Source organism: Rhinolophus sinicus, chromosome 16, assembly GCF_057876585.1.
Source record: "Rhinolophus sinicus isolate RSI-liver-muscle chromosome 16, RSI-T2T, whole genome shotgun sequence".
Classification (NCBI taxonomy): domain Eukaryota; kingdom Metazoa; phylum Chordata; class Mammalia; order Chiroptera; family Rhinolophidae; genus Rhinolophus; species Rhinolophus sinicus.
Window position 1 is genome coordinate 21,903,669 of NC_142516.1, and position 13,984 is coordinate 21,917,652.

The 13,984-nt window shown below is 40.4% G+C and overlaps 1 protein-coding gene across 3 annotated transcripts in view; it reads left to right on the forward strand.

Moving 5' to 3' along the window:
- Window positions 1-13,984, forward strand: part of ELP1 (elongator acetyltransferase complex subunit 1) — a 54,942-nt gene that overhangs the window by 10,400 nt on the left and 30,558 nt on the right. For all 3 annotated transcript variants that reach the window (XM_019734212.3, XM_088793403.1, XM_088793402.1), the window contains 8 exons: window positions 1,523-1,619; window positions 1,977-2,067; window positions 3,164-3,287; window positions 4,203-4,296; window positions 6,729-6,959; window positions 8,082-8,252; window positions 11,486-11,585; window positions 13,409-13,591. In XM_019734212.3, coding sequence (XP_019589771.3) covers window positions 1,523-1,619; window positions 1,977-2,067; window positions 3,164-3,287; window positions 4,203-4,296; window positions 6,729-6,959; window positions 8,082-8,252; window positions 11,486-11,585; window positions 13,409-13,591 — 1,091 coding nt within the window. The remainder of the gene's footprint in view (window positions 1-1,522; window positions 1,620-1,976; window positions 2,068-3,163; window positions 3,288-4,202; window positions 4,297-6,728; window positions 6,960-8,081; window positions 8,253-11,485; window positions 11,586-13,408; window positions 13,592-13,984) is intronic.

Genomic DNA, 13,984 nt, shown 5'->3' on the forward strand with positions numbered 1-13,984 from the left:
CACCATGAACCCTTAGGTGTCCAGTTAGAGGCTAATGATAGACAGTTCTGTTCTGCTTTACCGTGTTTCCCCGAAAGTAAGACCTAGCCGGACAATCAGCTCTAATGCGTCTTTTGGAGCAAAAATTAATATTAGACCTGGTACTTATTATATTATATTATATTATATTATATTATATTATATTATATTATACCGGGTCATATATTATAGTTAAATAAGACTGGGTCTTATATTAATTTTTGCTCCGAAAGACGCATTAGAGCTGATTGTCTGGCTAGGTCTTATTTTCGGGGAAACACGGTAGTAAAACTGAAGCTGTCAAGAAAACCTCAGGGAATGAATCATCCTAGAAAGATCCTTTTGATCTTTTTTAATGCCAAATTGCTTTGTCATTTTTGCAGTGTAGAGAATAATTATAACCAAGATGCAGTTTAAAAAATAAAATCATCACAGATAGAAATATAACACTGTGTACCCCTTCCTGCTACACAGAAAGGGCTGCTATCTTGCACTCACTGTTGACCATTCACACGCATGTTTTTCTCTTTTTCCGACATATGTAGATAGTAGATTTTTTCCTCTTGGGTGAAACACTTTGTTTTCAACTTCTTTCTGGGTACATTTTTAAGATAGAGCTACAGGATTTATTGATAAAAGGTCCGGTGTGGAGTGTGAGAGAGGAATTGAGGATGGTCCCAAGATACGGGCCTGAGCAAATGGAAGCATTGTGTTTATCTTATAGGTATTTCCATGAGCTGCCCTTTTAGGATAAATGCATCAATTATACACTGTCTGCCATTTACATTGTCTGTCCTTAATTATTTCTCGCTACATCCCATGTAACTCATTCCCTTCACTAACAGACATTTGTGTTCTAGACCATATGGCAGTTTCGTTGAGAATAAATCTTGTGAGCTGCTGGTGTATTATTCCCTGTTGTGCAGGCTGTGGCACTAGCATCATTCTGATGTAGCCCGTCGCTCCAATGTGATATGTAGGTGGCACTGGAGACCCCCTCTTCCTCCTGTCCTGCAGAGGGCAGATGTCTTCTGTGGTTTCATCACTGCTGCTGCCTCTTACCTCTGGCTCTTCTCTACCCACCCTCCTCTCATCTTCTTAACTCTTCTGTGCACTGTTGTGAAGCTTATATAATAAATAAAATCTACCCTCTCATACTTAAGCAAACAGAACATTTATTTCCTTGTCATAGTTACCTGATGGCTTCCTCAACTCGCTATTTTTAATATCTAGATATGCAGCTCTTCTCCTCTGTCACCATGCTTGGTGAGCAATTTTTTTTTTTTTAATGCCCAGAGAAGGATTTTTTTGTTTTAAGTTCTTTTTTATTGATGATTTCTGGGTCTAAGGATGCTTTTATTAGAAGAGTTCCTGAGGATTCTACGAAGCTGGTTTTCTGGATAGCTTAAACCTCATATAAAAGATTTCAATTTAATAGCCTGAGACTTGTTTGATTCTAGGCCATTGAAGGACCCCAGTAACATTTGTTTCTTTCTCCCTTTAGCATGAGTCTGCTTTGCCCTGGGATGACCATAAACCACAAGTTACCTGGCGTGGCGATGGACAGTTTTTTGCTGTGAGTGTTGTTTGCCCAGAGACAGGTATGGAAATAAATTGTAGTTAAACAAAAAATTTTTTTATCTGATTAAGTTTTGGAAAGTTTTCTATTTTTTTGCATTGCGGTGTTGTTTTATTAAACATATGAGGTAAAGATATGTGCTTTAGATGTTAAATGACTTTAGAGCTAAGAATTAGAAGAGTTGTTTGAGGCCATCTGGTCCAGCTTCCTACCTATTGAACACAAATTTTTAATAAGATTAATCTAATTGGCTTTGTAAAACCATGATAGTTTTTATTAATAAGGAAGGTATCTGAAAAGTTTTGACTTTACAACATTTACCATAATGCTTTGTGTTTGTTTTTTGTCTTTTGTGTTTTTCCCTCTACCTACTACACAGGGGCTCGGAAAGTCAGAGTGTGGAACCGAGAGTTTGCTTTACAGTCAACCAGTGAGCCTGTGGCAGGACTGGGTCCCGCTCTGGCTTGGAAGTGAGTGGGAGAAGAAATCTTATAACTTATTCCTCAAAATTTCTTGGAACTGGGGTAGGGGTGGTGGTACCTGTTGAATATAGATGTTTATATAACACAAAAAGATAATTTTTCTCATTTGGCTGTAAGCCTGTATGTTTCTTTCTTTCTTTTTTCTTTTTTTTGGTTCTCTGAAGACTGACTTCAGTTTGAATAGTAGATTCTGAGCTTCATCACAGATCTCACCATTTCAAGGCCCACATATTTTGTAGGTTAGGGGCAGGGCCTATAGGAAGCCATTGTATAAGACAGAAAATGGCTTAAAAGGGAAGCTTCAATCCACACAGCATCGTGGGGCAGTGGAGCTTTGTGAGGGCTGGGAAGAGGGCTTCCTTCCTCTGCACCTACCCCATACTGAGGGGATCTGTTTGCTGAGGGACACGCAGGCTGCATTCAGGCCTGTTCACCTCTGGGCCCAGTCCTCACGTGCCGGTCACAATCTGCACGCGAGATGCGGCTGCCCTGAGTCCAGATACGAGAGATATCTCCTCTGTTGCAGTAGCACCTGTTATATGCAAAACCACTTGGTCTCTAGGTTTTAGACAGCTTGTTTCCCACTAGTGTTTGAGTGGCTTTGGATGATAGAGCAAAAGGAAAAAATGTACTGAATTAAAACTCTAGAGACAGATATGAACAAGATGAGGTGACTGCGTTGTTTTCAGTTGATTGAGAAGTCTTTAAAAATACCCACCGGAGCATGGACTATTTGCTGAAGTTATCTAATTGAAGGAGAAATAGGTTATAGTTTTATAGGACATTATATGGAATGGTTTAAATAATTTAGTAGTTTTTTAAAAAGTCACCCAATTGCAGTCTAAATCTGTGAGGCTTTGTGGGCAAATGGAGTCTGAGCAAATTAGGAAAAGGCACTCTTTCCTCTGGGCAGCTATTGTAGTCCCTCACCATTGGGTCACTGTTGACAAAGAGACATTGGGCAAAACTTCCCTGGGTGGAGCCTTTTTGTTTTTGCTGAAAAACTCGTTTCTCTGAATTTCATCTTGTTCTTAGCCGGCCAGGTGCACCTTTGGACCTTCTAACACTCTGGGTTTGCTTTAAGGCCTTCAGGTAGTTTGATTGCATCTACACAAGATAAACCCAACCAGCAGGATGTTGTGTTTTTTGAGAAAAATGGGCTTCTCCATGGACATTTTACACTTCCTTTCCTCAAAGATGAGGTTAAGGTAAGTGCCTGAGTTGTCTCACCGTCAAATTTAGAGGACTTTCCGCAGCTGTAGAGAAGGTTTCTGTGTGATATGGATGTGTAAATAGAAGCCTCAGAGTAGATAGCAGTAAAAACAGTGGCTTCTTAAAACTTGACTGTTTTGTTCTATAAAAAGAGAAATTATTTTTCCTGAAGAGATTTTGCAAAGAAGAGATGGCATTTCTTTCCCACCCTAGATAAAACACAGACAAGAAATAGGAATGTTAGTTTTTATTGTTTATTTTGACAAAAGTGTAATTCTTCCAGTGATAAAGGTACTTTTCGTTTATAATATTTAAACCTTAAGCAGCTTGTGTGCCATTAGGATCTTTTCTGGTGATGATACACATCAATGGTAATCTTTAATTATGTAAAAATTTAAATATACTAAAAGTTGAGAGGTTAATGAACTCCCATGTACCTATTACTTTTAATAGACACCAGCATGTTGTAAAATTATTTTTATCTATCACGTACGTATTTTTATCTTATCTGCTAGGGTTTTAGTTCTAGAAATCATTTTCAATATTCATATCTAACAAAGAACGTTAAACCACAAGTCCATTATCACATCCTACAAAATTTGTAATAATTCCTTAGTGTTATCTAATACCAGTCCATATTCAAATTTCTGATTGTCTAAAAATGTCACCTTGCGTTTAGTTGTCTCTTGTCTCTTTTAATCTTTATCCATAAAGCATTTTTTGAAGTCCTCTCCATATAATGACATATTACACAGATTTGCTAAGTAACTCTGTAGGTTAGTAATTTACTGCTAGGGGTCAGCTCAAGTAGTGGGATTATTTGGCTTGTGAGGCAGGGAATGCAGCTGTCGTAAAGATTTTGAAGTAAATATGTAGTTAAACAGCAATGACGGATCTTTTTTCCCTACTAGGTAAATGACCTGCTCTGGAATGCAGATTCCACTGTGCTTGCAGTTTGGTTGGAAGACCTTCAGAGGGAGGAAAATTCTGCTCTAAAAAGCTATGGTAAGATAGCTGTATGGTCTCAGCCTTTTGCCCCATACAAGTACTTGAAAGTAGTAGGGTGTGGAGTTGCCCTTATCCCTTCTACTTTGTCCTGTGGTGGAATCAAAGATGGCTGAGGAGACTAGGTGGAGACGGGGGCGGGTTAGGTTTTGATTATTTATGGGTTTCAGTCATATTATCAGATAGGGTTCTTTAAAGAAGCAGAATCAGGGCAGGCCAGCAGGCTGGAAATTCAAGTAGGAATTGACGTTTCGGTCGTGAGTCTGAAATTTATAGAACAGATCTATAGTCTGCAGACACGCAGGATTCTGTGTTAGTCTTGAGGCATAATTCCTTTTTCTCTGGAAAACCTTTACTCTTAAGGCCTTTAACTCACTGGATCAGACCTACCCAGATTATGGAGGATAATTGACTTTATTTAAAGTCAGCTGATGGCAGATGTTAATCACATCTACAAAAATACCTTCCCAGTAACCTATAGACTATGGTTTGACCAAGCAACCATAGCATAGCCAAGCTGACATATAAAGTTGACCATTATAGGTCATCATTCTCTTCTTACATGGTTTGCTGCAGGCAATCAAAACACTAGCTAAAGGAATACTGCACTGTGGAAGTGGAAGATTGGATTAGATATGAGTAAGAATCATCGTTATACCTTTGAAATTGTGTAAATAGGTGTTTTTTTAATGTATGCATAATAGGTGAAAACATTAGAAAATAAATATGAGAAGGAAAAAGTTAATCTGTAATTCTGTCATTCAGTAATAATCACTATTAAAATTTTCTCATCTTCCAGATTTTATGTGTATATCTCAGTATAGCCGTGATCTCATTTTTAAGTATATAAGTATGATACATGCAGTTTGATGCCTTTCTCTTCTACTGTCGGAAATGTATTTCCATTCCAGATATCCATCTGCATCATTTTAAATGGCTGTGTAATATTGATTTGTGCCACAGTTTATTAAATCCCATGCTGTTAGACATTTAAAGTTTTGTAATTTTCAGTTATGAACAGCAATACATTGAAATTTTTTTTTCATAAATCTTCATTTGCCTGATGATTTCTAAGTGGCTTTCAAACTTTTTAATCAAGAAAACATTTTCTTTAACTCAAACGTTATTTAAGAAGCTCGTTCATTCATTCATTCATTCGACCCAATAACTTTCAACCCTGGCTGCACCTTTAGGAAAAAACAAACACTTTCCAGGCCTCATCTCACTGGATTCATTGTGGGGGAACGGGGGGCTATATGTCAGTATTTAATGAAGAAAATGAAAAGGTGTCCAGGTGATTTATACCATGTGTCCTGATGAGCCAGGGTGTAAGGTCGGCTCTGGGATATGCTCAGGGTCCATGTTGCACAAGCAGAGCCACAACGCCTGTCTTTACAAAGCATGAGCGCGTGGCCTAAAGTTTCAACTCCCCGCCAGGCAGAAGTATTGTAATCGCTGGGTTAGAGAACTAGGTTAGATTTGTTGTGTTCACTGAATTAAGAATTCGTGAGCAGGGAAATGTTTAAAGAAAAAAAATTCCTTAATATAATCCAGGTCTTCATTTATATGTCTCCTGTGTTTAATAAAGGTTGGTTTTGACATGGTTAGCTCTTTTTTTTTTCCCCTGGCTTCATGGAGATGTAATTGACATACAACATTGTGTAAGTTTAAGATGTACAGTGTATGATTTGATACATGTATATATTGTGAAACGTTTATCACAATGAGGTTCACCTCATAGAATTACCATTTTTGTTGTTATGGTGAAAACATTTAAGATCAATTCTCATAGAACTTGCAAGTGTACAATGCTGTATTGTTAGCTGTGGTCACCATGCTGTACATTAGATCCCTGGAACTCATGCATCTTACAACTGCAAGTTTGTACCCTTATGGCCAACATCTCCCTATTTCCCCCAACACCTAGGATTAGGTCTTGCTTTTTTAATAGATATTGGAAAACGTGGATATTGCTAATCTCCCTCGGACAGCTGCATCATAGTACCAGATAGCCTTGGACATAATTGTAGACAAAGCATCTGCAAGAAAATAATAAGCACCTTAAGCTTAATAGAACACAGTGATGCTAGTCCAATACTCTCGGATTGAGTGTTTTAATACTTTAATCTGTCAATTTTCTGCTTTCTAAATCTTCTTGGGGGGAAAAAATCACAACAACAGTCTTGTCCTAGCAGCCTTGCATCCTCATGATTATCAAGTTTGAAGGTGGGGGCAAAAATAAACATGTGCTTCTGACCTTCTTGATGCTTAACATTTTATTTCTATGGGAAATTATTAATATCATTTTAATGGAGAAGCTGAGCAGGAGCCGTCATTTGAAAAATAAAATATTACCCCCATCCCCCTGTAGCAAGTGGTACAAAGCCCGGTTCTCTGGCCTCTGATGGCCTTCCTTTCGTTTTCCCTCGCAGTTCAGCTCTGGACTGTTGGAAACTATCACTGGTACCTCAAGCAAAGTCTGCCCTTCAACACCTGTGGGAAGAGCAAGATTGTCTCTCTGATGTGGGACCCGGTGACGCCATACCGGCTGCATGTTCTCTGTCAGGGCTGGCATTACCTCTGCTATGACTGGCACTGGACGACTGACCGGAGCTCGGGAGATAATTCAAGTGACATGGCAAACGTGGCTGTCGTTGATGGAAGTAAGCAGCTGGAGAAGGTGTCTGTGCGCCTGCAAGAGGTCCTGAACCCAATGCTTGCAGATGTGGTGCTGTGACTAAAACAATGGGGAATTTTTATTTGGTTGGTTGTTTTGGTTGTTTGGTTTATTTTGACTTATTTGTTGTTTTGTTTGAATGGGAATGTGCATAGTTGGGGCATGTACTCTTCCGAGATGCACAGTCCCTGCTCTCCCCCACCCCCACCTGCCCACCCCCACCCCCTGTTGTGCTGCATCCACGGCCTTCACATATTTACTCATCGGCCTTTGAAGACATTGAAAATTTTGACCCTGGGTAGAAGGGACCGAGTAGTGTTGCACCATTGGGTGTGTTAGCCTTGTCTTTTGCCCTGGCGTGGACTTATATTAACCCTTGCATCACTCCACTTGTGTTGCTTTATTTTCTGATAAAATACTTGTCAATTACATACCTCTCCAGTTATGTTCAGTTCAAGTCACAAGGCTTCTCTGTCTAGTATGAAGATTGGCTTGGTGTTTTATAATTCGGTTGAGGGTTTTTGTTGTTGTTTTTATTTTGGTGAGGGGCAGGAAACGGGGGACAAAAGTTGTCACCTGAATAGAGAATTTACTTATTGGTGATAACAGAAGGGAAAACTTGCTTCCAAGATTGTAATGTGAGTTGGTGACTGATTCATGTTCTATGTGGTGGTTATAATACTGATTTTATAATCATGTTTTATACAGAGGACTTAATATATGCCTTGTTACCAAACCCACACATAGGGAAGTGCTTTAAGGATTTTGAAGGGTTGATTCCCTTGTTTTAGTCTGGCCTGGTGGCAGGTTGGAAGCTAGAACTCTGACCTCTTGACCTTCTTGCCGAGCCACTGGCACCTGAAACCTCTAGTCCAAAGATGGACTGAAGGTGACAACAGCCAGATACAGACAGAGTCCATGATGCTTACTTTTCCCCCTCACACAGTGTTTAACCTTATTCGTGATAAAAACATCAGAAACTGTTTTTAAGAGTTGCTGTATATTTTCTGCACCGTTATTAGTTAGTGGCACTGTGCTGTTCAGATGCCTTATTTTATAGATTGAACATCAATGTGTCTAATCCTCCTCCTCTCTCTGTCACATGCAGACCGGGTATTGGTGACAGTCTTCCGGCAGAGTGTAGTTCCACCGCCCATGTGCACCTACCGACTGCTGCTCCCACACCCCGTGAACCAAGTCGTGTTCTCTGCACACCCCAAAAGGAGCAATGACCTCGCTGTCCTGGATGCCAGTAACCAGATTTCTGTTTATAAATGTGGTACGTTCAAAAACTGTGATCGAGATGTTCTGAATCCCTCCTACAAAAAGCAGGTTATAGTTTGGTGTTGTCGTAGCTTTAGTGTTTCTAAAATGTTGAAGTTTATAATTAATGTCTTTATTAATATGATAATTAGCTTGTGGGGTTTTTTAGTGGGGCTTCGATCTTAACTCTGGCTTCTAATAGTTACTCCTTTTGCATTACTGGACTTGAAGTCTGTTTTAAGAGAATAACATTCAACCTTGGAAATAAGATGGTTTCTTATTACACCTTTAACATGTTTTACAGTTTTCATTGCCTTCACACGTATTTTCAGTTGATCTCACAGCCCTCCTTGGAGCTGTATTACAGATGGAGTTTTCCTTTTTTATAGATAAGGGAACGAAATGACAGAATGTTTGCAATTTGCTTGAGCAAGAGTGGACAAGGATTCCAGCTCAAGTGTTCTCACTTCTAAGACAGTTGTCTTCCACAATCCATTGCTCTCAGTTTCTCGTTGTTTTCCTGATGTACTGTAAAAATCTAAAACTTGTCTTTAGTTGTGAATTCTATGGTCATGTTATCAGTTATACTGGCAAAAGGCACTGGAGCCTTGTTTTCAAATAACTTTTGAATTCTTAGTTAGAAAAAGCCTAGATAGCTGCTGGGAGAGAATAATCAAAATTAATTAATTCCTGTTGGAATTCCCTACTTGATTATCAATTTTCCTGTTAAATCAACAGCCTGCTGTTTATACTAATATTATAGCATGTCCTCATTTTGTTCAATGGCATTGTAACTTTGATGTTATAATGTTGATGAGATACCATAGGAACTTAACTCTTGTTTATATCAATTAGCCTCTGATAAAATTGTTTTCATTATACATTGTTTTGCTTAAAGTCACAGAATCTATCGACATTGAGGAATTACTGTACTTGGATATGTCACCAGCTTCTTTATTTTAGTTTCGTTCTGTAAAATGTTGTAACAATCCTCCTTAAACTTTTTTTCTTGATAGCTTTTTAAAAAAATCATAGTAATGTATTCATTGTCAAAGCAATTCAGAAAAAGCAAAAATTAACTGCTTTTCAAAGTAGATTTCTATCAACCAGTAATACCAAAAGTAAACAAATGATTGTCTCTATTCTGTGCTCTACTACTAGTTGGGTGTATTCCTGCTGATTCTGTGAGGTTAAAAAGAATCAAATGTAGAAGAAGCTTTGTAGTGCTTACTGTATGATGCTAACTTGATTTATGTATCGCTTTACAATGTACGGGATGTTTTGTTCTACACTCACTTAAAAAAAACTTAATTGAATTCGTACCATTCACCCATTTAAGATGCGCAATTCTATGTCTTTTAATATAGTCACAGAGTTTTGCAGCCATCACCACAATCAATTTTAGAACATTTCATCTCCCCAGAATGAAATCCTACAGCACCTACATTTATTTTACTGACACTTACAACTCCTTGGATGAGATAGGGCACGTTGAGAGCTCCGCTTTTGGAAGATTGGTCGGGCGTCAATATGTAGGGGAGGCCATGGGTCAGCTCCTGGAGGCAGAGATACCACTTAGGCTGTTGCAGGTAGGAGACGGTGAGAGCTTCAGCCAGTGTAGTGTCTGTAGAAATTGAAAGAAGAGAAAGATTGTCCAAATCCTGGAGCTGAAAGCCTCTGAGAAGTTAAGGAGTACGTTGTAGAGAGTTTGGATATAAGAGAGTCTGGAAAAAGGTGGGAGTCTTTATTAGAGCATCAGATTTAGAGATTAGCGTTTCACACATGGAATGGTTTCAAGTGATGGCCCTTGGGTGGCTAGCTTACGTGGAGTTGAAGTAGTTGAATGTCAGCATTAGGCACCTGCCTGGTGAGCACAGTAAGAGGGCAGATTGGTGAGAGATTCAAGAGTGCTAGTGTAGGAACAGCAGACGTCAGCGTCCAGGTTGTGCAGGGAGTCAAGTGGGTGATGAGGAATAATGTGTTCTATTGAGACCAAAAGGAATGCGAAGAGGAAAGATTGGAGGTTGAGGTCAAAGTCAGAATATTCTAGTTTGAAGTCTGAGCATGGACAGATCAGAATACTCATAAGGGCTCAATGCCTAAGCTGAAAGGAAAGAATGAACAACTTGGAGGCAAGTAGTGGACGTTTGAGTTGGGTGGAGACAAATTAGATAACCAAATTTTCAAAGGTGGTATTTGAATGTGGCCTGAGTATTGCTCCTTTTTTACCTTCGTATTTATTGTCTCTTTTTTGCCAGGTTGTTTTTTAGTCCGGGCCTTTGTGGAGTTTATGTTCTAGTTGGAGAGAAAGATAGTAAATATAAGTTATTATCTATCAGATGGCAAATGCTGTGGAGAAAAATAAAGCAAGGCCTGGGTATAGGGAGAGCAGGGGGATGGGCCCGCTAGGAGAAGTGGGTTTTGTATTTAGAGTCGTCAGGAAGCCTCTCTGTGAAGGAGACATTTAGGCAGAGACCGGATTGGAATTGGAGAGGGAGCCATGCAGACACCTGGGGTAAGAACATTCCAGGCAGAGCACAAAGCAGCTGCAAAGGCACTTGCTGTGTGTGGGAAACATCCGGGAGTTCAGGGTGGCTGCAGTAGGGACAGTGAGGGGCGAGGGGAGTGGTGGGTGGGGTCGTAGACGTGAGAGGCGCCAGCGCTTGTCAGGCCTCAAAGGCTCTGGGAAGACATTAGTGTTCATTCTGTGTGAGACAGGGGGCCCCTGGACGCCTGGGAGCAGAAAGAGGAATAGAGAAAAGAGAAGAGAAAGAGTAGGAGAGAAAAATAAAGCAAAGGCCTGGGTATAGGGAGAGCAGGGGGATGGGCCCGCCAGGAGAAGTGGGTTTGTGGTATTCTGACTTAATTTTTTAAAGGATTGTACTGGCTGCTGTGTGGTGAATAAACTGGATCAAGAATGGAAGAAGAATGTCTTTTGGTCAAGGATGTGAGATTGTTGAGAGATGGTTGTGGGACAGTGGGAGGAAATAGCACTGGGGTCAGAGGGCAGTCCTTCCAATCCCCGTGAGGATTGTGATGGGTGTAGTATTAAGGGAAAAGCAGATTATGGTTATGTCTGCAAGGGTAGGCAGAGATTGAAAACAGAGATTGAGATGTGGTTATTTTCGATTGCTTTGTTTGTAAAGTGGTTTGCCTTCTAGAACCGATTAAATGCAGGACCTTATAACCTTAGTGTCAGGAGAAATGTTTGTAGTTGACTATGATAGTATTTGTGTTTTTGCTTTTTAGGTGACAGTCCAAGTGCAGACCCTACAGTGAAGCTGGGAGCTGTGGGCGGAAATGGATTTAAAGTTTCCCTTCAAACACCTCATCTGGAAAAGTGGTACAAGTAGGTGGCCCTTAACTATCATGGAGCTCTGGGAGCAGAAACAACCAGTGTTCAGTCCTAAAGTCACCCACCCATTTGTCATCCTGTGTCTGTTGCTGAATGGAACAAGTAGATACAACTCCTGGGCCCTGGTCTCTCATCCTGTTTGGGGAAGCCAGTTACCTGCCTATCTGAATGCCATGTGTGCTGATAACTAGCAGGAGAGCGCACTGCAGAAGCCAGCCGGAAATCCACGCCCCCCACCTCCCGCTCCCCGGGAAGATCACATGGGGAAAATGGAGCCGAGGATGACAGGGCAGTGGCGTTTGCTGCCATAGAGGAGGGTGTCTCGGCTGAGCACGTGGCTGCCCTCATGCCTTGCCCACACTCCGAAACTTGTGGGCGCCCAGGTTGGAAATCACGATGCATTTTCCCATTGAAACAATATTATAAGTGATTGGGGATAACTGAAGACCTCAGGTACACTGTATGCAGTGTAAAATGATCCAGAGGCCAAATGAGTAATTATAATGCCACTTAAGTGAGAATCCAGGACTTGAGTCTATTTATTCTATTTGAGAAGCCCCTGTTCTTGATTACTGCCCTATTCTGCCTCCTGGGAGCATTTAATTGTAAATTACTAGGAATAATGAACTGAATAGAACAAATAACTTTTGTTATTTGAATGTAATAATGTGTTTCTTGCATATATGCAATATATCTCATAAATGTACATATGAATAATCTATGACTATCAAATATACATATGAATATCTAATTAGAATGTGTGAGACAATTTAGTTCCATTTTTTAGAAATCGAGAGGATAGCACCTAACCACTGTGCTGTACACCTGAAACTAACATAAAATAATATTGAATGTCAACTATAATTAATATATATATAGCCACAGGATGTAAAGTCAGCATAGGGAATACAGTCGGTGGTATTGTAATAACTATGTATGGTGTCAGGTGGGTACTAGACTTGGGGTTATCACTTTGTGAGGTGTGTAAAGGTCTAATCATGTGTGTCGTACACCTGAAACGGATAAAAAAAGATCGAGAGCATAGCTTCAAGCCATCTAGAGAAGATTTCATGAAGGACATGAATACTTCTTGAAGAAGGGCTAGGTTTAGGATTGGCAGAGAAGGGTTGGGAACATGGGGCGTGGTGGGTGGAAGACTCTTGATGAGAACCAGCGGTGGGAACGCTTCTGTGCGGGGCTGAGTGCACTGAAGAGATGGAGGCATGGAGATCTGGGTGAGGAGGGGGACCCGGCTAGTGACCCAGCTTCTGTGTGCCGCGGGTCTGCTGCCACCTGGGCTTAAAGCAGGCAGTAGCTATTAGGAGTCCCTGCACGAGGTGGCAAAAATGCCCTCCTCTGGACTATAAATGCTACAGAAGGAAGGCATCAGAGGCTGGGAAACCATCACCCAAGCTGGTTAGTCATTCTGATGTGAGATGCTGAGGAAATGACCATTCTATTGAGATCCAGATGCCTGCTGCAGTCTGGTTTGGTATGTGCTGACAACGGAAACCTTCTGGGCTGTATTAGCGCAGGTCCTGGGTAATTTCCTCATGGAGTCAGTTTCCTGAAGTCTTCTCTTCAGACCTAAAAATCTCAATATAAGGAACTTAATATTAAATGGAAAAAACACATTTTAAAGCCAGGCGAACGTTATTTCTGGATTTTCTAGTGTTTGACATCACCTTAGGTTTTGTTCCTCCAAATAATTAGGTGCGGACTGTATACAGGGTGTTGTTTATTTTTTCTTCCTTCAGGAAAATCTCTGATATTAAAGGTTTATTCATGTCTTGGATATTCTTCAATATTTAAAACAGGATTCAATTTGAGAATAGTGAAGATGAAGAAGTAAATCCACTGAAGCTCAGTCTCCTCACCTGGATTCAAGAAGACGTTTTCCTGGCCATAAGCCACAGTCAGTCCAGCCCACAGTCTGTTATTCACCATCTGACCATGGTCCCTTCCGACACGGAGGACGAGCAAGGACAGGTCAACATTAGGTATTACAACACTTCCCTGTATTGTATGCGTTCATAAGCCGATGGACTTATGCTTTTGTCTTTATGAGCACTGGATTTTTTTTGGTTTCTAGTGAGCAAGACTCAGGGGCTGTAGCTTCTTGGTTAAACATAGTTAGCAAGAGGTTGAGCCTTGTTTTGAGTCATGTCAAAACACAGGCTAAAAATGTATCAAGAAGTGGTGAAAAATATGACAGATACCAAGAGATGAGGCAAACATTTTAAGATGCATTAAAAATTGTACTTCAGCATGTTGTACTTACATTCCAGCAGGGAATGACTGCTAGCCCATGATAATCAGCCACTCTAATTGCCCTATGTTAGTTATTAAAATCAGTTATAAGATCTGTATACATGTGCTTCATTTTGATGTGG